Raw genomic sequence first — 25,727 nt, forward strand, 5'->3', positions numbered from 1 at the left:
CCCCGGGCAAAAATAAAGGGAGAGATCCAGTATTTTAATATACATTTTCTTTTTCTGTACAAAAGGGTAAGGAGTAGGAAAGGAAAATATCCACTTTTATCTTCAAAATGTCGGCCAACACAACCAGAAATTTGATACTACTCTAATGCCTATCGAAAATGAGAAGCCAACTGAAGTTATTGTTACTTACCTTCGAAAGAGCAACCATGTTAAAGAAGTGTAATTTCCACTTTGTGAATTATTACCATAAGATTCGACCAACAAAAAAAATATTACCACAAGCATATAGAACATAAAAGAGATTTGGCATACAGATATACATAGCCATCCGTATGATACAATAGGATACCGCACCACTAAGAAGTTTTCATCTATCTGACTTTAGCGAGCTTAAGAAATCCATAATGCATGTGCACTAAAAGACACTGGGTGTTCTAGACTTTCACAGCCAAATCATCAACTCAGGCACTCCAAGAAAATACGTCTCGGTAAAGAAATCTCACAAACTCAAGTCAAGTCAGCCTCGCTGACAAGATAAAACAGATGGAGGAATAGAATATTTAAGACTTGCATGACAATGTAGGCCATTGATGCACATTCAAAAGCCAATAACATGATTATAGCAGACATAACATTGAATTCGAGCAAGCCACACCAACAGTGACAATGAACCAAACAAAAGTCAAACATCTTGTATCACCAGTGGTAGGACTCATCAGCAAAAAGAAGCCGCCAACTTCCCGGTCTTAATTTAAATGACCTCAAAGTAAGGATAAAGTGGAAAAGGCTTCACTTACAAACAGATGCCAATGCAGAAAACAGGAATGGTGATATCTCTTGCAGTGATATTCAGACAATTTCCATATCTGATCCATAGGCGTCATAGCTAGATTAAGTTTGTCCAATCACACCTATAGGTTACACATAAGTGATATAATATGCTTCAGAAGTTTCATGTCGAAACAAGTTTTACAACTCACAGAAAGGGAAACTCAAAAGCCAATTGTGGACAGTTGAACTGCCCATAAGTAGAAAAGATGCTTAGGGCTCACCCATTTTGATGAAAACAATCTTCTGCTACAGTAGCCCAAACATAGCAGAGCTTACGTCGGTACTTGTTTTAAAAGAGGAACCATTGAATCCAGAACATTAATATTTTCAAAAGTGGAAAAGCATAATGTCTGAGATGATATAGAGTAAAAACACCTCAAGCTTTAGTATCTATGCAAACATTATCTATATAGGAGCACAACAAAGTAAAACATTACTGAAATAACAAAAAGAAAAATCAACACTTATGCGCATGCACTTTTCGCTTTAAATATTGCAAAAGAACCACACCTTATTCTCTCAGATTTTGTGCACTATGGTTCTAACCACCAAAACAGGACATCTGTAGTTCTTTGCCCCTTCCTGGCTTCATCACTCAATCATCATCAAATAGTTAATACTCAGGAAGTCAAGATGCACCGAAAGATCAGGACACGACAAACTTCACAGCCAGTCATCTTACAGTTCAAACACCTACTCAAGAAGAGCATTCTGTGTACGAAAAAGCAGAGGAAACAAATCAACTCCAGGAAGGAAAAGAGGAACAAATGACGATATCATCTTATCTAAAAGCTTCGGCACAAATAAATTAGTCTAGTGAATTCATTTGTTTCAGCAGCCCTCTAAGAAAGGGATTTTTGTTGAAAGGATTGGGATTTTGGATTGCCGTCCTTATCCCTCCCTGAAAAGAAGAAAGACAAATGAAATAGAGACCCAGCAAAGCTTACAATCAAGTGAGATTGTTATAGCAGCAAATCTAGAGACAACTCCACGATGACCTTGGCCCTCAGCTAGATGGAGAAAGCAAAATGTACATAGAAAAATCCCTCCAAATGGATCATCGTAGACATATTTCATTCTCACAAATAAAAACACTTGCATTACATATATCATGGCCATCGACGGGAGAGAAGAAAATACCATCATCACCGGAGGCACTAACACTGCTTCAAGCCACATATATTACATTACGTTGAAGCGCGGAAAACTGAAAGAAACTTGCAGATTTACAAGATCGTAAATATCAACAAGGAAAGCAATTTACATCAAACAGGAGCTAATGTCTCGATAAATTCATAAGCATCAAGCCACCCATATTGTAATGAGCCATATCCTTTAGAATGATCAGCTGGTATCTCATAAAGCTTCCTGAAAGTCTTGTCACCAACATTATATGTCAAGATTTTACCTGGCAAATGAACTAACAGCGATGACTCCTCATCGTTTCCTTCTCTGACCAGATGAAGCATAACAAACGCATAATAATTCATATAGCCAGGATCCATGTAATCCCGCACCATCTCCGGGAAAGCACTCACGATAGAATCAAGTTCCACATGATATTTAACAAACCACCCAGAATAATCCTTTTCCAACTCGAAAATCTTAAATTGAGCAGTCCGTGACCCATAAATCTCAAAAAAATGCATATGCCCACGAGACTCCCCAAAATATCTGAACCTCCGACTCCCCCGATTCTCCGAAATGGGAAGTCTTGGCATCGTCCCAAACTGCTCTTTCTTGACATCAAAGCACAGGGAAGCCCCCGTTGGGCTAATCCAATGAATACCACCATTCCAACAGACCCCATTGTCAAACACCATATCGAACGGAGCGACAAAAGGAGACCCAGAAAGCCTCCACCCGCGGTCTCGAGACGAGTAAATCTCAATTTGATAATAGAACGCGGATTCGACAGTGCTTCTAACGCAAACGACATCATAATGAGACGATTTAGAAGGGTCGAAGGCCAAACTTACTCCATAAACAGTAGAGGCACAGGAGGAAGCACCCCCCAACTGGGGAAGCATCACGAACTGCCTCGTCGTCGGATTAAAGACGTAGTAATTACGCTGACACCCGATCTTGCGGAAGCTGCAGCACAGGAGCAACCCGCCGCAGGACTGCAAGATCTTCAGCCCCGCAGGGTCGGGGGCGAAATCGAGGCAGTTGAACGGACACCCAGAAAGGGAACCGCCGCGCAGCGGCAGGAATTGGTGCTCCGAGGGGGTCCGGCGCAGCAGGACGCCGGAGATCCCGGAGCCGGCGTGGAGCCGGGCGTGGCGGCGGGCGAAGTGGGGGCCGGAGATGACGGACCGCCACCGCCGGGAGACGCACTTGAAGCGGGCGAGGGACCTGGCGGGCAGGAGGAGGAGGATCTCGGAGACGAGATCCTCGTTGCCCGCGATGATCTCCGCGGCCGAATTGCCCTGCACCCTCATTTCAAGAAAAGGGTCGGAACGCCCTGCACGCAGAGAGAGAGAGAGAGAGACAGACAGACAGACAGAAAGGGTCTCTTGCAAGAACATCAGCGGGGCACTTTCATTTCAAGAGGAGGGTCGGAACGCTCTGCACACACGCAGAGAGAGACAGAAAGGGCCTCTTGCAAGAACATGAACGGGGCACTTTCATTTCAAGAAAAGGGTCGGAACGCTCTGCGCGCGGAGAGAGACCGAAAGGGTCTCTCGCAAGAACATCAACGGGGAGCTTTCGTTTCGAGAAAAGGGTCGGAACGCTCCGCACGCAGAGCGATCTTGCGCGAACATCAACGGGGGAGACATTGGGGGAGAGGGAAATAGTAAAGAGCATTCATTGGGAAAGAACCAAAAGGGAAGCGTGCGATTGGCGGAAGGATTCGCTGTCACCGGGGGAATTTGGTGCGGTGGGGTCCGCTGTCGAGCGTGACGGGAGCACTGTGGATGATGGATGGGGGCTGCTGCTGGTGCTGGTGCTGCTGCTGGTGGGCGGCCAACCCCCAAAAAATAATCTCTTGAAGATTCAAAGCGAGTTTGATGAATATCGAATGCCCAGTTGCCCAACCAGCAGCGCGCCAAACCCGAGCCGGTCGTATTCGTTTTTTTTTTATAATTTTGCCACCTTTTAGAATTTCGTCAAACGCAACAAAATTAACAAAATATTATTTTATTAACGAGTGCTCTTCATGTTAGCCACGAAAACGGCACCCGAGATGTCCATAGAGGGAAAAGGTATTCACGCACCTAATTTGAAACACATCGTTCTTGATGCGGAAATCGTTTTTCCACAACTCAAGTGATTCTCCTCTATTGTCCTCTGTATCACCGGCTCAATGAGACTGCCTCTCGATGCAATTTTGTATTGCTCATTATGGGAGGTTATTTGTGCGTCATGATTAGAGAAGAGACTTGAATACTACTTATAGAGTTTTCAGCCACGAACGCTCTCTCACAGGTCGGACTTTACTCGACCCACACCAGCTAGTCTCATATTAGACCAATTAAGAATCTTGATATCTTACCTTATTTGACCAACCCTTATTATACGTGGATACCCAATAAGTATGTAAAAACTAGTATGATATTTTAAAATACTTGACATGTAAGATAATAATTGAAGTTCATAGTGGAAAATTTTAAGATTTAGTTTAAATAAAAATGAGATTGAAAAGATTAACGATAGAAACATTAGAAAATTTATTTGGATTTTTATAGCAAGGTGTGTTTTACCATTTGAAATTTGAATTACAATGGTGAATGAGATATAAGTTGAAGATAAAAATGTAGTGATATTGATGTGCAATTATATGAGTGATTATGAATTTTACGGATGATAATTAGAGCACAATCAGTCACTAAAAAATTTGAAAAAGATTATTGAAGATATTTTTTGAGTAAATTGGCGATTAAATGTAGATTTAATCATGGCAAACGAAACCCCAATTGGGTTTTTCTCTCTTTTAGAACATCAATTATAAAATGAATGAAAAAGATAATCGATTCTTATCAATCCATACCCAACCCTTGTAAAAGGCGGGTTAAACCTTTTTGACTAGTTTTTTCTTCTCAAGAAATGGGTCATATATTTAGGGTGCGTTAGTTTTGCGGAAAACTTTATAATAAAAGAAAATGTTTTCTGAAAAATCATTTTCTAGAAAATTGTTTGCTATCCTCTTTTCAGTTTAGAAAATTCATTTTCCTAACTTTAAGTATGAATTTTTTTTATCGCAACTGGTTTTCCATTGACCAACCATTTTTAGCAAACCAAAAGCGTGAAAGTTCGAAAAACTAATTCACGGAAAATTTTGTCACTCAAACAAACACATCAGTAGTGTGTAAACATTTCATGCAATAAAGATCTGAACCTAACTAATAAATGGAAAATTTACATGTTGGTCGCAAATCCATATTATCTTCTAAAGAAATCGCAAAAATGATTTGCTCCAAAATCAAATTAACAAATAAATAGCTATTCAAGAAGTTTCACATCCCTATAATTTCTTGACTTGGAAATATGAAAAAACAATGTTTTGGAACCATAATAAAGTTGATTTCATTAAAGAGCATCATCAAAAGTAAATATTGTACAGAGTACTATACTTTTTTTACCAATAAAAAACACGATAAAACTGAAATAAAACTCCAAATTTTAATGTGACAACATCAAATTAGCATCTAACAAACAAGCGAAACATCCAGGAAATTATATAGGTCACACAATTCTCTTACAAGTAGCCTGACTAATATAAGCCTGTATATTTTGTAATTTTGACTATTACTAATATCCAACTATAATTCAAGCGAAAAAGAAAATATTGTTCCCATGTCGAGTCAACTCGAGTTAATACGTTTTTTTTTGTCTGTTAATAATAAGTTGACCTGGCCTAAGAAGTCAATTATTTTAGGAGTACCGGTACCAACCAGCACCCGACAGAAAAACTGTCACACTCCCTCAACAAGGAAATTTTGTTTAAGTGTCTTGTTATGTCTCCCATTTTTCAAATTATTTTGATTCATCCATTCAATATAAGATATTAGACTAATGACATAATTTGAGTGCATTACACATACGTTAAGCTAAAAAGATTGAGTACCGTGCAGCTTTGACTTATTAAAAATTCTAACTAGGATTTGTGCAAAAAAAAATTTGGCACCATCGAGTTGAGATGGGTAACACTAAGTTGACCCAACCCGCCTCGGAAATTTTTAGGTCCCAGTCGGGTTGGAAAAAAAGTCAACCGATACCCTATCATTCAAGAGGTTGGCTCCAATATAGCAAGTCAAAAGTCGTAGTGGTGCTCCTATGCTATCTTTTAACCCAAGATGTTATGGGACCTCTCCGGCTAATTGATGAGACAACCCTGGTTTTTTTTTTTTTTTGGGACAAAGCAAATGTGTAAACTGTTGACCAACTCATTTTCAGGACCAAATCAAGAAACACAGCTATCAATTTTAGAAGGTTCGACCGTGAATATTGGTGAAGCCATGTGGTAGGGGCTGCACTTCAATCATGGCTCTTATCCAGAACCAATGGGTCCTGCTAATCTAATGAAAGAGACAAACGAGCTCTTACTTGTATGGCAATTGGCAACAAGTTGGAATACAAATAACGTTGGAGTTCATTTGACGAGATCTACACGAGAAACGTGTACTTCATCCTCCTAGTTGCCTTCATAATGCCTCAATATTAGTCTTTTTTGCAAGAAACGTTAAAAGAAAGTCTTTATTTATAATGTTTACAGCAAGGTGTGTTGCCTTTTGAAGCATGAATTGCAATGGCAAGTAAGTTGTAATTTAAATCGATATAGGTTGTGATGTCGTTATAGAATTATATGAGTGAAATTTTTTGGATGATAATTATGACAAAATCAATCGTGAAATGATATAAATGAATTATTGGAACTTTTTTTTCAAGTTGAAAAAGTTGGTGATCAAAAGTAGATTTTGTTGTCGGCTAAGTTCGTATATCAGAAATTAAAATCAAACGTTAGGAAAAACTAACCTGAAAGCAGTACAACCAAATAAGCAGAATGTTGATCCGAGCCCAACGAAATAACGTCGTGTCCTTAAGACGAATTTGGCCCCTCAATCAGTACCCGAGGATATTGGACAATCGTCTCCCAGGATAGAACGGATCTCGTTCCTCCGAAGCGGTACGTATTCGGAGGACTCCAACGAACGCAATTTTGCAGAACAATCGCACCAAATGAAAATGATGAAGTGGGAAAAAATGAATGTCACGAAGTGATATTTTTTTCCGAACTAAACTGTTCGGTCTTATTCAAGTGGCGAAAAGTGAAGAGTTGTGAGTTTTCGAGAGAACAGTAGCGAAGGTCCACTTGAACCGGTTCGGTTCGTGAACAGTCGCGAAGGGCTTCGGTTTTCCGTTCGGGCGAACCGAACCTCACGAACAGACATGTTTATTTGTCCAAAAAATAAATAAATAAATAAATTCTAAACAACGTGTCTGTTCGAAAAATAAAAATAAAAACCGATAGAGAGCGGACCCGGAACCGAACCGAGCCGGCCGGACGGACGGCGGCGGCGGCGCGCGCGCGGGGGGTGGACCGACCTAGCTTGACGTAGGTCCTCTCTCTTCCACAAAAGTGGGGTACCCCTTGGGGCCCAAACCCATTTGTGAGGCTCAACTTTTTGAACCCATCTCCCATCTCTCTTCTACCCTATGTGGGACACTTTCACCCGCACACTTCTCATTCAATTCTATGGGATTTTGGTTCCAAAATCCCAACAATCTCCCACATGAATGAGAAGTTCAGATTTCATGACTCTTCGTGTATGCATGAGATGCAATGTGCGATTATTCCATGAGAAAACGTTGCATCAGGATAAGTAGTCTGAGACCTTGAACTTTCCTTAGTGAAACCTATCGGACTTACTCAGTCAATCAGTAGACTTGATGTCTTTGAACTGTCGACCTTTGGTGTAAGCCTAGACAATAGAAATCACACAACCTGTTTCTCGAACAAAATTGGTTCTCACCGTTGTGTTCGTTTTGGCCATGAACACCGCTCGGTCTCATGAGTGTTTTAGAGAATTCGGCCTTTTCAATTCTCACAGAAGCGCCCTCACTTCACACTCACATAGGTGATTTCTGAACATATAGTATATCACATACTCAATTCAGAATCATTAAAAGCTTTTGCTTAACCTTCACATATTAGTACTGTCTTCATCCGGGAATGAGTAAAAAATTTGACAGTACTCTACACTGTCTTCATAACTTAGTTGTCCCTTTGAACCTAGATCTTGGGATCTCCAGTCAACTAGGTAGGGTTTCCGCTATGATGACTTGTTTATAGGCCTTAAACCCATTCCCCTTGATGTTTTCGTAACCATCTCTCTAGTTAGGCCTTTTGTCAATGGATCCGCAATATTATCTTTTGACTTCACATAGTCAATGGTGATAATTCCACTAGAGAGAAGTTGTCTTACTGTGTCATGTCTTCGACGTATGTGTCGAGACTTACCGTTATACATGACATTCCTTGCTCTTCCTATTGCCGCTTGACTGTCACAATGTATACATACAGCAGGCACTGGTTTAGGCCAATTAGGAATATCTTCCAAGAAATTTCGAAGCCACTCTGCTTCTTCACCGGCTTTATCCAAAGCAATAAATTCTGATTCCATAGTGGATCTAGCAATACAAGTTTGTTTGGATGATTTCTAAGACACTGCCGCTCCCCCAAGTGTGAATACATATCCACTTGTCGATTTTGTGTCTTTAGTGCCGGTTATCCAATTTGCATCACAGTATCCTTCAAGTACCGCTAGATATTCTGTGTAATGCAAAGCATAATCTTGAGTATGCTTTAAGTAGCCCAATAAACGTTTCATTGCTTTCCAATGATTTTCATTTGGACTAATTGTAAATCGACTTAGCTTGCTAACCGCACAAGCTATGTCCAGCCTAGTACAGTTCATGACATACATTAAACTGCCTAGTATACTAGCATACTCATTTTGAGCCTTACTTTCACCAGTATTCTTCGAAAGATGTAAATTAACATCTATCGGAGTCTTTACCGGTACAATATCTAGATTCTTGCACTTTCCAAGAATCGTCTCAATATAATGGGATTGTGATAGAGCTAATCCTCCATATGTTTTATGGATTTTAACTCCTAAAATAACATCTGCAACCCCCATATCTTTCATATCAAATTTACTTGTGAGCATGCGTTTGGTCGCCTTAACAACCTCACTATCGCTGCCCATTATAAGCATGTCATCTACATATAAGCACAAAATGGCAAAACCATTATGAGTTTTCTTAACATATACACATTTATCACACTCATTGATCTTGAAACCATTCGACAACATGACTTGGTCGAATTTAGCATGCCATTGTTTCGGTGCTTGTTTCAATCCATAGAGTGACTTGATAAGCCGACATACTTTCTTCTCTTGACTTGGAACAATGAACCCTTCGGGTTGTTCCAAATATATTTCTTCTTCCAAATCCCCGTTTAAGAAGGCCGTCTTAACATCCATTTGATGGATTTCAAGCTTATACACCGCTGCTATGGCAATTAGCATCCTTATAGATGTAATTCTAGTAACAGGTGAATAAGTATCAAAATAATCAAGACCTTCTCGTTGCTTGTATCCTTTTACTACAAGCCTAGCCTTATATTTTTCAATAGCACCATCCGCTTTCATTTTCCTCTTGAAAATCCACTTACATTGTAGTGGTTTATTACCAGGAGGAAGGTCAACCAATTCCCATGTATGGTTTGACAAGATGGATTCAACTTCACTATTGATAGCTTCTTCCCAGAACGGGGCTTCTGGCGAAGTCACAGCTTCTTTGAATGTCCGAGGCTCATTCTCTAACAGATACGTTAAGAAATCAGGTCCAAAAGACGTGGAAGTCCTTTGTCTTTTACTACGTCTAGGTTCATCCTCAATTGGATCATTTCTAGATATAGTATCTCGAGACCTCTTATTATTATCAATTGGCTCATATACTATGTTATACGGAAATATATTTTCAAAGAACGAAGCGTCCCTTGATTCAATTATCGTATTAACATGTATATCTGGGATCTCTGACTTGTGAACAAGAAAACGATATGCATTGCTATTCTGAGCATATCCGATAAAAACACAATCAACAGTCTTTGGTCCTATCTTAACCTTTTTAGGCTTAGGAACCGCAACCTTAGTCAAACACCCCCACACTTTGAGATAATTCAAGTTAGGCATTCTGCCTTTCCATTTCTCATAGGGAGTTTGTTGTGTTTTTCTGTGGGGCACTCTATTTAAAATAAAATTCGCCGTCAAAACAGCTTCCCCCCACAAATTCTGTGGTAAACCGGAACTATTCAACAATGCATTCATTGTTTCCTTTAAAGACCGGTTTTTCCTTTCTACCACTCCATTAGATTGCGGTGTATAAGGAGGAGTCATTTGGTGAACGATACCAAACTCAGTACAAATTTCCTCAAAAGGAAATTCATATTCACCTCCTCTGTCACTTCTTATCATTTTAACTTTCTTATTCAACTGAGTTTCAACTTCGGACTTATAAATTCTAAAAGCATTCACAGCCTCATCTTTGCTACTAAGCAAATAAACATAACAATACCTCGAGCAGTCATCTATAAATGTGATAAAATACTTATTACCACCTCTTGACGGTATTGATTTCATATCGCATATATCTGTGTGTATCAAATCTAAAGGTTCTGAGACTCTATTGTCTACAGAATGAAAAGGAGGCTTAGAAAATTTAGATTCAACACACACTTGGCATTTCTCACTAGAACATTCGAATTTTGGCAATAATCCCATGTTCATTAATTTCTTTATCGACTTATAGTTAACGTGTCCTAATCTAGCATGCCATAAATTAGGAGACTCAAGCACATAAGCAGAAACAACTTTATTCATAACATCATTGGGTACAACAGTCATTACATTCAACTTGAAAAGACCATCACTGAGGTAACCCTTTCCTACATACATCTCATTCTTGGAGAGTACAAACTTATCGGATACAAAAACCAACTTGAAGCCATTCTTGCTAAGAAGAGATCCGGACACTAAATTCTTGCGTATATCTGGCACATGTAGCACATTATTTAGTGTCACAACTTTCCCAGATGTCATCTTTAGAGCAACCTTTCCAATACCTTCAACCTTAGAGGTCGATGAATTACCCATGTAGAGTTTTTCATCACCTTCCATAGGCATGTAAGATGAGAACATTGATTTATTGGCGCAAATATGACGAGTTGCTCCAGTATCAATCCACCACTCCTTGGGGTTTCCCACCATGTTACACTCGGATATCATAGCAGTTAGATTGATATCATCAACACCATTGGAAATTTGTTCCACCACATTAGCCTGAGTTTTCTGTCTTTTCTTGGCTCTGCAGTCTTTGGCTCGATGTCCAGACTTGCCACAGTTGAAGCACTTGCCAACAAACTTCTTCAGGCCTTGGGTGAATCCCTCTCCAGACTTGCTAGGCATTTTCCTCTTCTTATTGGGTTTTGATCCTTCTTCAACAACATTGGCTCTTGAGACCGCCAAATTGCTGCCAACTTTCTTCTCGGAATTTCTATTGTCTTCCTCTATCCTCAACCGAACAATCAAGTCTTCAAGTGACAACTCCTTTCTCTTGTGTTTGAGATAATTCTTGAAATCTCTCCAGGATGGTGGCAATTTTTCAATGAATGCAGCCACTTGAAATGTCTCACTTAGAGTCCTTCAGCATGAATATCATGCATAATCACTTGAAGCTCTTGAACCTGACTTAAGACAGTCTTTGAATCAACCATCTTGAAGTCCAGAAATTTACCGACAATGAATTTCTTCAATCCGGCATCTTCGGTTTTGTATTTCTTGTCCAGACTATCCCATAACTCTTTAGCCGTTTTAGCGGACTATATACGTTATAGAGAGTATTGTCCAGACCGTTGAGGACATAGTTGCGACACAGGAAGTCAGAATGATTCCATGCATCCACAGCAGCAAGCTTTTCTTTATTTGTCTCTCCAACGTCCAATTTAGGACCATCCTCATTGAGGAATCTAGCCAAGTTCAAGGTCGTGAGATAGAACAACATCTTTTGTTGCCATCTCTTGAAATCCATACCATTGAACTTTTCTGGCTTTTCTCCGTGATTCGGAATAGGATTAACCGAAGTCGAAGCCGAAGCCATTTCTGAAATATAAACACATACCATATTCACGAACAGAATTGAAAATTTCTAATATCAACAGTATTCGAAAAATTTGTTAACGAACAGAATGTGCAAACAGAATCGTATTCTATACGACTATGACAAGGAACATACGAACTATACAAAAGTTCGAATTAAAGAAACGGCAATATGATATTTGATAGAAAAACTCAATGAACAACGCATAAGAATATACGAACAGAACCGAAGAAAATTCGTCTTAAGATTGTTGTCGGCTAAGTTCGTATATCAGAAATTAAAATCAAACGTTAGGAAAAACTAACCTGAAAGCAGTACAACCAAATAAGCAGAATGTTGATCCGAGCCCAATGAAATAACGTCGTGTCCTTAAGACGAATTTGGCCCCTCAATCGCACCGAGGATATTGGACAATCGTCTCCCGGGATAGAACGGATCTCGTTCCTCCGGCGGTACGTATTCGGAGGACTCCAACGAACGCAATTTTGCGTAACAATCGCACCAAATGAAAATGATGAAGTGGGAAAAATGAATGTCACGAAGTGATATTTTTTTCCGAACTAAACTGTTCGGTCTTATTCAAGTGGCGAAAAGTGAAGAGTTGTGAGTTTTCGAGAGAACAGTAGCGAAGGTCCACTTGAACCGGTTCGGTTCGTGAACAGTCGCGAAGGGCTTCGGTTTTCCGTTCGGGCGAACCGAACCTCACGAACAGACATGTTTATTTGTCCAATAAATAAATAAATAAATAAATAAATTCTAAACAACGTGTCTGTTTGAAAAATAAAAATAAAAACCGATAGAGAGCGGACCCGGAACCGAACCGAGCCGGCCGGACGGATGGCGGCGGCGCGCGCGCGGGGGGTGGACCGACCTAGCTTGACGTAGGTCCTCTCTCTTCCACAAAAGTGGGGTACCCCTTGGGGCCCAAACCCATTTGTGAGGCTCAACTTTTTGAACCCATCTCCCATCTCTCTTCTACCCTATGTGTGACACTTTCACCCACACACTTCTCATTCAATTCTATGGGATTTTGGTTCCAAAATCCCAACAGATTTGATATCCGACCAAAAAAAAAAGTAGATTTGATAATTGCACCACGAAAATACAATTTGGTTTCTCTCAGTTTTAACACATCAATCATAAAATGATTGAAAAGGATAACTGGGTTGTTAGATACAGATTTTTTTTGTTTAAAAAATCGTCAATACTTTCTTGGCGTATTAATTTTTGTTTATGTACTTGAAAATTAACATAAAATGTTAGAAAAATATTAATTAACTGAGGTCAAATATGGAATGTACGGGATTTCTTCTCCTTAACAGTTTGTTATGGTAGGGGTGTTTCTTTTTTTTTTTGGTCGGATGGTAGGGGTGTTTCGAAAGAAAAAACAAGGCGATACAAATAATTACAAATTTGAAGTTAAATGAATTGAATTATCATGTTATTTGGTGCCGGCGAGGGAGAAGAATGGAAAATTAAAGCATTATTATGACTTAAATGCCCTTTCAGGTACATATAGTTAAGATAAAATTAGCACATAAGTGAGAAAGAATAAAAATTTAGGCTCCGTTCATTTCGTAGAAAATGTAATATTTCTGGAAAATGGTTTCGAATAAATCATTTTCCAAGAAAATGACAATATTTTGGTATTTGGCTGAAACCTGAAAATGAGCGAGAAAATATTTTCCGTCATTTGGTATGGAAAATCTAATTTGATTTTCTTGAGAAAAAATATCAAAAAATTCGAATTTTTTAATTATGATTTTATTATTCTTTTCTTTTCTTTTCTTTTCTTTTTCCTTCTATCTCTGCCGGTCGCCGGCCATGGCGATGGCCGGCAACCGGCCACATGCAAGGTGGAGCCACAGGCGAGGTCGGTGAGCTCGAGACTCAGGCAAGGCTCCACCTCGCCAAATCTAGCAAGGTTGAGCTTGCCCGAACTGGCCTAGGAAGATGCAAAAATTTAAAATAAATTAAAATAAAAAAATAAATTAAAAATAATTTTTTTAATATTTTAAATTATTTTGAAAAATGATTATAATTAAAATTCGATTTAAAAAATTTAAAATTCGAATTTTTTTAAAAATAAAATAATTAAAAATTCGATTTTAAAAAAAATATTTCTATAAGAACGAGTTTCATTAATCAAGGACCCGAGCCTGAGCGTTGAGGATTTGCACACGACTTTTGTGGACCCAAGTTTGAGTGCTAGGGACTAGAGCTCGAGTGTCAAGGACCCGAGCCCAACCTTTATGGACACGGGCTCGAGTGTCAGGGCATTAGTCACAGGCACAAGGGGATCAGGCCCGGCCTTGATGGACCCGGGCACGGGTGCTGGGGGCTTAAGCCTGGACACCAAGGTTCCGAGCCCAGTCTCAATGGACCCAAGTCCTACCTCAATGGACTTGTGCCCAAGTGTCAAAGACCCAGGCCTAGCCTTGATGGACCCGGCCTAAGAGTTAGAGACTCGGGAACTAGAGTTTGGATTCCCGCGTTCAATCGTAGAGTTTCGGGTCCAAACGTCAATACCTAGTCATATTTTGGAAAATGTTTTTCAACTTTTTCAAATCGGAAATCATTTTCCTAAATTTAAGCATAGGTTTTCCGCTGACCAGAAAAACGTTTTCCGTCAACTCATTTTCCCAAACAAATTGAACGGCAAAAAATGAGAAAAATATTTTATGCGAAACAAATGGAGCCGTACTCATTAATACACAAACCCATCTGGATCCCTTCGTAACTTAGAGGAATTTAAAATATTAATAAAATAACTTTACTAATCGCTCCTAATTTTTCCTACTATTCTTCCTCCAGCCAAATACGAATGCATTTTAAGAGAATCCTTTCTACTCTCTCTTATTCCCTCCTACCAAATATAGTGTAAATGTACAAATCCCTCTAGCGTCTATTAGCTGATGCAATATTTGTAAAATAAGCAACTGATTATATTTTGAGAAAAATCAAGAGCTGTCAAAGACTAGTTACTTTCCACGAGCTATATGGGTACATGTTTTTTTAAGTATGTTTATTCTCCTTTTTGTTATTACCGTCGACAATATTTATATCATAGTACTTTGTTGTATTGTATCCATTGAGCATGAAAATTACCGATAAGTTGTAATTTAAATCAATATAGGTTGTGATGTCGATCTAGAATTATATGAGTGGTTTATGAAATTTTATGGATGATAATTATGACAAAATCAATCGTGAAATGATTTAAATGGATTATCGGAACAATTTTTTCAAGCTGAAAAAGTTGGTGATCAAAAGTAGATTTGATAATTGCACCACGAAAATCCAATTTGGTTTTTCTAAATTTTAAAACATCATCATAAAATGATTGAAAAAGATAATTGGGTTGTTAGAAAAATAATAATTAATTAAGGTCAAATATGAAATGTATGGGATTCCTTCTACTTAACACTATGTGATGGTAGGGGTATTTCGAAAGAAAAAAAAAAGGCGATTCAAATAATTACAAAGTTTGAAGTTAAATGAATTGAGTTGTCATGTTTTTTGGATGCCGGCAAGGGACGAGAATGGAAAATAAAGTATTGTAATTTAAATGCCCTTTCAGCTACATATAGTTAAGATAAAATTAGGGGATAAGTGAGAAAGAATAAAAATTTACTCATTAATACACAAACCCTTCTGGACCCCTTTGTAATTAGAGGTATTTAAAATATGAATAAAATGGCTTTACTATTCTTCCTCCTGCCAAATAATAGTGTAAATGTACAAACCCCACTAGCATCTATTCGCTGATGCAATATTAGTAAAATAAGTAAATGATGATATTTTGAGAAAAGTCAAGAGCTGTCGAAGACTAGTTACTTTTCACGAGCAATATGGGTAAATTTTTTTTTAAGTATGTTTATTCTCGTTTTTGTTATTACCATTAACGATATTTTTTATTATAATACTTTGTTGTGGTGTATCCATTGAGCATGAAAAACACCGAAGAAGATCGTTTGCTACATTGGACTAGCAAAATCTGGCCGGGAAGTTTAAACATAAAATTAACTAAAATAGACGAATAATAAAGCATTTCCAAAAGAAGAGTTTGAATACAATTAAAATTCTTCGCATTCGATTCTATTTGCATTTGTAGAGTATGTGAATTTCAATGTCATATTCTCTTAAGGACATTGTAATCCAATCTGAATGTTTAAGTTAAAACTTGAGACTATTTGCCTTATCCATTATTTCTGGTTCCATTTGAATGTTAGATTGAAAGCAAAACCTGTCAAAGAATAAAGTAATAAATTAAAACTTCATGAACTTCTCTCTTGTCTTATTCAATTGCGATGCCCCTTGCCAGGTGGCATTTTTTTTTTAAACAAAAATGGACTTTCTTAAATGACATAAGCTATCTTAGAATAAGTCGATTTCAAAAGATGGATATAAAACTAATTCATCTTGAAGTTTTGCCGATTTAAATAAACTATACCGTTTACTTCATTCTTAATTAAATATATTTGGTTGAATAAAATACAATATTTAAACCCAAATTTGCATCATTTAAGAAGACCCATTATTATTGGTACGATACGTTCTAATAAATTAAATAAAATTCTATCATTATTCATTCATAATTACATAGATTCGTTTAAATAAAAATTAGATAATTTAAATTACATCTAAGAGAATTTATCTTTATCGAAATTAAAACTTAATGTAAGATGAAACTTGCTGGGGAAGGTGAGACTCGTGCATAGAGGCAAAACGAAGTATCACGCGACGAATATAGAAGTCAACATTCTCTCGATTGTCCATACTTGTTTTATCGCCATATGAGGCTTGGTCATGAATAATATTGGTGAAGCCATGTGATAGGGGATCCACTTCAATCATTGCTTTTATGTAGTATTTGGACGATAATATCCACAACCACCTTACTCCTGCTAAATTAATGAAATAGACCAACGAGCTCTTAATTTCATGGCAACAAGCTGGAATGTTGGGGTGCATTTGACGCGACCTATTCAAAGAAACGTGCACGTCATTGCTATAGTTAAACTTATAATGGCTTATTTACATAGTTTTTGTAAGGGATAATGACACAAACAGTCCCTGAATTTTGACTCAATATACAATTTGGTCCATGAACTTTTAATTTGTTTATTGCAGTCCTTAAACTTTAGCCTAATGTTTAATGTGGCATTTGCACTTTTAATTTGTTCAAAGTGGTCCTTGGACTTTTGATATATGTTCAATATAGTCCCTGAACTTGATTCAATGGAAGGACTACATTGAACATTTTCATATACTTCAATAACTAAATTGAACATATACCAAAAGTTGAAGGATGACATTGAACAAATTAAAATTTAGGGACCACATTGTATATTGAATTAAAGTTTATGGACTACAATGTACAAATTAAAAGTTAAGGGACTACATTGCATATTGAGCAAAAGTTCAGGAACTGTTTGTATCATTTTCCCTTTTTGTAAAGGGTGTATTTGTTTCACGAAAAATGAGCAAGTTGAAAATTATTTTCCAAAAAACGATCGCTTATATTATTTAGAAAAATTAATGAACATAAAATTTTTACGTCACCTAAGAAAATAGTTAGGCATAGTTTGTTATTGATAATGAAAATATTTTCTAGTGACTAATTTTTCTAAACAATATAAGCAATCATTTTTCGAAAAATGTCTTTCAAATCACTCAATGAAAAGAACGCACCATAAAGCCCCGTTTGTTTTGCAAGAAATGAATATTTTAAAAAATATTTTCAAAAAAAATTATCGTTTGAAATAATTAGCTAATGAAAAATATTCTATTATTGATAATAGTTTATATCCAAATATTTTCGTAGACGATGAAAATATATTTCGTTCATTCATTTTTGTGAATGCTTCGTACAATCATTTTTAATTATTTTTAAATTATTTATTTTTTGTGAAACAAACGTACGCTTATACCAATACTAAAGGCGCCCTAGATAAAAAGATAAAAAAAATTTCAAAAACCAAAACCTACTTAGCAGATATTGGCCGACAAGATAAAGCTGACGTAGAATTGAAGAATCCTGTCCTGGTCGGTGGAAAGTGGGGGGAAAAAGTGACGTGACGAAAAAGACCGCACAGAATAACATTATTAATGCTTAAACTTTCGTTATCGTGTACTATTATCTTTGAATTTTTAATTAATTTAATTAAACCCTTAAACTCTTTTTCAATTTGAAATGACACCGATGAACTTTCAATCGATTTCATTAACTTTGTAAAACGTTTCGATAATTCTGGTGCCATTATCTGACATTGTTGACATAATCTAATCGAAATGGATTCCGATTAACAGAGTTATTTTTAATTGGAGATTAAATTAATTGTGGGTGGAGAAAATTATATAAGTAAGTAGTCAGTTTCTTCTGTGAGCCTAATTCTAAAAAAAAATATCAACTTTATTTTGAATGATAATTCTGAGTCGAACTTTTTTTGATCTCATAAAAAAATCATCAATTTTTATTCAAATTCCAAATCTGACCCGAACAATTTGAAAATTTCGTATCACAAAGGGTAAATTTGGGACTCAAGTAAAAGTTGGTGATTTTTATTAAGACAAAAAAAAAGTTCGAGTCACAATTATCACTTAAGGTAAAGTTAGTGCTTTTTTTTTTTGAATTAGTCATTCTTTTGTGCGATATTTAAATGAAACTGGAGAGAAAAAAAATTGATACATGATTCTTTAGTTAGGCGTGCCATTCACTTCAAACATTCTATATTTTTCTTTGCTTAACTAATCTAATTGACGCTTTCATTCATTTAATCTTAAAGCCCATGTGGATGGTGGGCAGCCGGAATATTGGGCCTCTCGAAGGAAGCCGAAGATCGTGGCTTACAAGGGACTTTCTAAGTTTCTGTCATTTCCTCTTCTTTTTTTTTTTTTTGCATTTCGGATTTACTGGTGATGCATATTAATTAAAGCAAAATCAATCACATCTTCCAGCCAAACATCTGTGATATTTGAAATGGTCAAAGGGTTGGGGACAAAAGAAAAGACGAGACTCGTCAAAAGGAAAAAAGAAAAGAGTGGACGCTTATATTCAAGGGTAGAACGGCATGCTTAGGAAGACAAAACAAAGACTAGTCAAAAAGACAAAGAAGGGTAGACGCTTATATTAAAGGGCAGAACGGCACGCGTAGGAAGAGAAAGAAAGAAAGGGAAAGGAGAGGAAAGAAAAATAAAAGAGAAATGAGTACATGTCATGAGGATCGTGTCAAGCCGGATTAATACCCGGTCAGGATTCAAGCTTTTTGTTCATTTAATCAGAATAATTTTAAAAATTAGGACATAAATTTGGAATCATGTGAATTTTAAACTACGAGATTCAATTTAGGAGTTGTTAAGTAGTGGAATTATATGAAAATGATAGTTTATGGCGTTATGGAGCTGTGGGGTTACAATTTAGTTGGAGTAGATTTTTAAAGTTTCGCACGCGTGTTCCGTGTTGTGGACAACTTTAAATATTTGCTTTGAGCAAACGTTTTGTTGATGTGCACGAGTCATTTTGTCAACGCTTAAACTTTATTTAGTCTATTCATAATTGAGGTGGCATTTTATTATTTTATTTTGATGTTGTTGCTCACTTATTTGATAGGATTGCAATTTTGTTGGTTCAAGTAACTTTTGTCGTTTGGTTTTAAGCTTTCATATGAGTGGTCCTTATCTTTTCTTTGAGTTTGTAAAAGTAATATAAATTAAAATATATTATGAGTTATGAAATGGCTTTTTTATTGCATAAAATCTAGATCATGCATTTACTACTCTTTGAATATCCGTGAATGGTTTGAGAGGTGTTGACACCTATTTTATAATTTACCCAAAATTAATTAAGTAAAAAATTAGGGGTCAATGTCCTTAATTACTAAAATTTTTTTTTATTCAATTGCATTGCATATAAACATAGGTACATTTTACATTATTAGAATGTCTTTTTCTTCTTTTAATTAAAATAAATTAAAAAAAAGGTTTAAAAAATAGGGGCAAAGCTGGGCCAAGGAAGGTCCAGCTCGGCTCGGCCTCCCTTTCTTTTTTTTTTCCCCTTCCCCTTTTCGCTGGGCTAGGCCCAGCTCTCTCTCCCTTTCTTTACTTTCCTTGGGCCAGCCTCTTTCCCCCTCTCTCCTTTTCCCTCTCCCTTTCCCCATGGTTGCCGTGGCCACACCACAGCCGAGGAACGGCAAAACGCTCCACAACCGTGCAGAGATTGAGCGGAGCAGAATGAAGAGCAGAGAAGAGCAGAGATTGAGCGGATGAGAAGGGGGTGAGCAGGTGGCTAGCGGCCAGTATAAAAACGAAGAGAGAGAGAAAGAAACCGGGTGGGGGGGGGGCGCGGGGTTCGGTTTTTGTGTGTGAAACCGAGAGAGAGGAGGGAGAGATACAGAGAGAGATTGAGCGGGACAGAGAGCCGGAGAACTTTTCCGGCGACCGCCACGCTCGTGGCGCGACCAACAACTAGTGGTCGTCGCCCCTCCCCCGTGCCAAGCCTCGGTAGGTTCCGGTACGCCGGTTTAGAGGTCGTTTTTCCCAAGGATCCCGGTTTGACGGCCCTAAGGCGGCTGGCCATGGCCCGACTTGTCTCGGGCTCGCCTCCAAGCCGCCGTCGCCGAGCTGGGTAGGGACAACTCTCGGCCGACGCCCCTGGTTTTCTCTCCTCGCCAGCCCCTGTTTTTCCCCTGTTTCGGGCATGCTAGCTCGCGGCCGTCCGGCTCGCACGAGCTCCGGCCCCATTCTGTCCTTCGTCTGTCTGATGTGTGTGTCGTTGTTCATGTGTTGAGAGTCCCGGCTCATGTTTGAGTCTCAGTTGAGGCAAAAATCATTCGTTTTTTAAGCGCTCACCAAGTGTTCGACAAAACGACTGAGTGAGTTCCGGTTTTGGTTCGTCCGTTTTTGGCTGGCGTCGAGTCGCCCGTGCGTGTCGTGTTCCTTTTTGGCGTCCCTATAGTGTTTTAGAGTTCCAGGCGTCGGCCACGTCCCAGCCACCGCCGTTGTTTCGTTTGGAAGTTGGCCGGGGATGCCCCAGCCGGCGCCGTCAAAGCTGGTTGGGGAACAGCGGCCCAGGTGGAGGCCGGGCCTCGGTCTGGGCTGGCCGGAGCGACGCCGGAGCAGGGCATTGCCAGGCCGAGACGAGTGGCGTCTCGGCCGTCTCTGTCGAGTCCCCCGGAGCAGGGGACTCAGGGGGGAGTCGGGTCTGTGTGGGGAGTGCAGAGTTGGGTCGGACCCGGGTTGGGCGAAAATAGGTTTGGGCTAGGTTTTTTTTATATTTTATTTACACCCTACCGGGCCCTTACCGGATCCAATCCGGTTTAGGACCCGGGTCAACGCCTTTGGATCGTGTCCGTTGACACGGGTCGGTTCTGACCCGGCTCTGGATCTGCTGCCCCCACCCGACCCGGTCGAATATTATATTAATAATTTTTTTTAAAAAAAAATTAATTTTAAAATTATGAAATAGTTTATAAATTAATATTTTTGAATATTTTTCTAAATTACTTGATTAATGATCATGTTTAAATCGGATAAGTCTAGTATTTTGCGTGTTATTTTTATTATTGTTGTATTATAATTATATATATTGTTTCTAATTAGAATATAATTGCATAAATTGTCATGTTTTGAAATTTGTTGTCTTAGTTAGGATTAGAACCTTAGGCAGCATATTTATCTTGACTACTAATCGTTAATGATTGTGCACTCGCTTGATCACCACACATGTTAGGAGATAGGTCCTAAAATCAATCCAAACTGCCTGATAAATATTTTCTAAAATGAACAAGATGAAAGGTATCGAAAGGGCACTACCCACTCAACTAATGTAATCAAGTCCCCGAATTCATTTAATTTTTAGTTCGTAGGAGTAAGGTGATTCTCCCGTCACTTTATTTGGGTTTCTAATCGACGCACCCTAAATTGATTAGTGGCGACTTCTTGATAAAAATCACTTGCAGATTCAAAACATAAATCACAACTCACGATATGGTATGGGCTTGGGAGAGCCCAATTTAAGTCATAGATCTAGACTTAGCGCGTACCAGGCTACGCCACATTTTCCCTCTCCAAAGAAAAATTTGACGGGTCGCGACAAGAGGCGTTTGATGAAAGGTATTGGGAAAGGTTATATGTATTGATTTCCAAATTTGGTTTTTAAAATGAATTTTGAAATGATTTGAGAAATGCTTTACGAAATGTATTCTGACTGAGGAACTGAGTTGTGAAAGGTTATCTGGTTTGATTTGTAAAATGTATTTTAGTTTATGAGATGAATTGTGGATTTGATTTCTAGTATTGGAGAATAAATGTTTGATGCTTATTATCATTGTGAATCCGATTGGGATTTTCTGGAATGCATACTGGTTATAGGTTATCCTTCTGGGTCGAACCACCGGCTCATAATAGGTGAGGACCTTGCTTTTGGGGGAATCTTGGTCGCTTTGCCACTAGGCATTATGTTGTGACCATATTTGGATATCGAGCAATAGATTGGTTAATGAAATGGACTATTGACGTGTAATTTGATATAGATTGATAAATATACTTGACAATTGATGTTTGAATTGTGATGGTGGGTTAAATGAGTATTTCTTGTTTGTATAAAACTTTGTTGAAATGAAACAACTCATATTTGATTTGGTACGTATATTATTATTTTGGGTTTTGATTATGAGATTCTAGTATTACTAATTATAAGTGTATAGTGAATGTTCGATTTGCTTATAAAAGATGTATTACCCACCGGGCTGCAATTGTTAATACCATTCATCTTAAATGTTTTTTAGGCTCCTTGGTTAGCAGGGCAAGAGTGCTATCAACAGGGAACTTTTGATAGTGGGATTTTTGGATTTGAGTTTCATTAGTTGTATATTTTTTGAGTTGTTTATGGCAGAGATGAGTTTGCTGGGTTTAGTTGTTGGTTGGAGATATATGAATTTATTTTTTAGATTATAGAAACTCTGATATTGAAACTAACTTGTTGGTTTATCAAATATATATGTATATTATATATTGAAACCAACAAGAATATTGATAACAAATGGGTGGTTTGTGTTTGAGGTTTTGTTCTTTGGTGGAAAGACAGTTGTGTTATTCTCATATTCTTGCTGGAGTTGGGCGTGACGATATCAACGACAATCACTCTGTAGATGCTAAGTAAGGATGCATTTATTTCACTGAAGACTTCATGATAAAGGAAAATACTTTCCATGGAAATCATTTTCAAGAAAAATAGTTAGTTTTCATTTGTTTGATGGTTTTTTTTTTGTTGAATTTTGTTTGGTGATTTAGGGAAAGTGATTTCTTTGCTAGAAATGGGAAGTCATTTTCTCCCAATCTAAGCTTGTTACTTTCAGTCTATGGAAAACGTTTTCTCTAGATTGATTAGTTTCCGTTATCTAAAGACCGAAAAGTCGGACAACAATTTCTCAAAAATAATTTTTCTTCAAATGAACGGACCGTAAGATTATTATATTAGTTGTTTTGTCACGACGAATGAACGCGGATCACTCCTTCCAAAATTAATTTCGTACATCTAGCTGCTCTAAAATGAGAGGTGCAAGGACGCGGGAAATTGAAAATAGAGAGCTTGTTGGGCCATCGAAGGCCCAATTCAGCCCCTCGGTTCATCTAGTTGAACAAAAGAGAAGAAAAGAATGAGCTTCTCTTCTCCTTTGCGCAACCGAAAGAAACTTAAAGAAAGACGAAAAGAAGGCAGGAGGGATGCGGTTGAAAATCTGGAGTAATGCTAGAAAATGCCTTTTGCAAGTGATTTGGTTAGCGTTTCAAGAAGCCTTAACCCTGCTACAAGTTAGTTCAATGTTTGGAGTTCAAGTTTAGAAACCCCAGCCGGTGACGCTTCGGCCTAGTCCAAGCTATCCAATGGTAACAATTAGATCCCTTTCATCCCTAGGAACGTGTAGAATTTCAAGAATCACGATTTGGACTTTAATTATAAGATATTTTGGTTTTCGAAGTTCTCGGAAACTACTATAATAGTAAGGTCTGATTGCCACTGACAATGTTCCGTGGAGTATTTTGTCCGCCGACCAGATTTTGAGGTCGGGGGAGCTTTGGATCTTGTAGTCCTCCGAAATTCTTTATACATAGAGTTCACTTGAAAAGAAATTCGGTAAAGAGAGATATGACGAGCCAAAGTTTGCTGCGCCAAGTTTGGTACTTGTGTGGACGATCTGCCAAAAATAGCGTCACCAAATAGAGTCTTAATCGAGTTAATTTGCGTGTAAGTTTGACATTTAGTTGATATTTGTTTGGTAAGATTTTGAGGCTTTCTGAACGGTGCAACTGTCACGCCCCGCACCCTACGAGCGCGCGATTATCCCGCGATGGTCGATCATTGAACGCGACGTCCCAGGACGCGTCGCCGACCCAACCCAAACATCAGAGATTAGGCATGCGCGGAAGCAAATAGAAACACCCCGGACAATTAATAATGACAAGGGGTAACAATAGCACAAAACAATAACTGTAATTCCTACACTTGGCAAATACATACAATGCTCATCAAAAGGGACAATGGTTCGCGAACTTAACTCCTCTACAAAAGGGGAAACTCAAAATACGGGACACTCGACCCGTCCTCGATCTCCGAGATACCCTTGCAGCGTCTCCCATCACTCACGGTCGCGGATCTGAAATGGTTATATAATAACCGTGAGAACGAGTCTCAATAAGCAACCCCCTATACCCCACGTAGGCCAATGCGTACCCAGACAAGTCGTACATGCAAACTACCCCATAACATATAGAGTTCACATCATTATACTTACCTTGCCCTCGAATCACGAGCCAACCCTGCATATTAGTCCAAACATGACAATGCAAGAACAGTTCATCATCATATCACGATCACCCTAAGACACGCAATCTCACTCGCATTTAACCAGCCCACCAAGCAACCACACGTTCAACCGGTCAATTAAATCACACGCTCAACCACCAAACCGCCACACGCTCAACCACCCAATTCACCACACGCTCAACCAGCCAATTCAATCACACTCAAATCACATGCGTGTCCGAACATCTTTCTCACAACTCGCGCCACTGCGCCTCAAATTCATTCTCACAGGCACACAAGCCTCACAATTCGATTAATTCCAATGGCCGCCGTCAACACGTCCCAAGCCATACCATTCAATCAATTCCAGTGGCCGCCGTCAACACGTCCCAAGCCACACTTTCCTTTCACGGACCGCCGTCAACACGTCCCAAGTCCGTAGCCCTTCGATCAATCCGGGCTCAAATTCCAATGACCGACGTAAACACGTCCCGGTCCAACACACCTTTAACGGGCCACCGTCAACACGTCTCAAGCCCGAATCCATTTGGCACATCGGCCATTCATGCCTTCACACGGACCGCCGTCAACACGTCCCAAGTCCGTAGCCCTCCGATCAATCCGGGCTTAAAATCGACAGGCAAGCACACGCCAATCAATTAAATCAATTTCACGCCAATTGCATCAAACAACCCATACTCACAACTCAGTCCAATTCACAATTCGCCACCTCAGTCCACAAACCCGACGTTCAAGTCGGCCACACACCATTACCCGAGTCAAGCATATCATTTAATCTAATTTAAATAGCGTAATTGTAACATAATATAATTAAATTAAAACACGCCCTAGCCGTTCTAAACCCGAGACAAGTCAATAAAGTACCCAAAATACTAGGTAGGGTTTAGGAAGTCACTTACTAGAT

At 38.6% G+C, this 25,727-nt stretch overlaps 1 protein-coding gene and 1 long non-coding RNA gene across 2 annotated transcripts; one reads left to right on the forward strand and one right to left on the reverse strand.

Moving 5' to 3' along the window:
* Positions 1-1,884: 1,884 nt before the first annotated feature.
* LOC115686936 (F-box protein At5g07610-like) lies at positions 1,885-3,633 on the reverse strand. Its single transcript, XM_030612368.2, has one exon. It carries the CDS (start codon positions 3,357-3,359, stop codon positions 2,097-2,099), a length of 1,263 nt encoding a protein of 420 aa, XP_030468228.1. The 5' UTR covers positions 3,360-3,633; the 3' UTR covers positions 1,885-2,096.
* A 16,715-nt stretch (positions 3,634-20,348) lies between these two features.
* On the forward strand, positions 20,349-23,058 carry LOC130140183 (uncharacterized). Its single transcript, XR_008818198.1, has 2 exons — positions 20,349-20,502; positions 22,788-23,058. It is a non-coding gene; the product is annotated as an uncharacterized LOC130140183 (long non-coding RNA).
* Positions 23,059-25,727: the final 2,669 nt, after the last annotated feature.

This window comes from Syzygium oleosum, unplaced genomic scaffold (genome assembly GCF_021117445.2).
Source record: "Syzygium oleosum isolate NSW1041296 unplaced genomic scaffold, Sole_v2.1 Sole_v2.16, whole genome shotgun sequence".
Classification (NCBI taxonomy): Eukaryota; Viridiplantae; Streptophyta; class Magnoliopsida; order Myrtales; family Myrtaceae; genus Syzygium; species Syzygium oleosum.

Coding starts and splice junctions, on each gene's coding strand:
- LOC115686936 (XM_030612368.2), bottom strand. CDS start 3,359: ATGTTCTTGCAAGAGACCCTTTCTGTCTGTCTGTCTGTCTCTCTCTCT.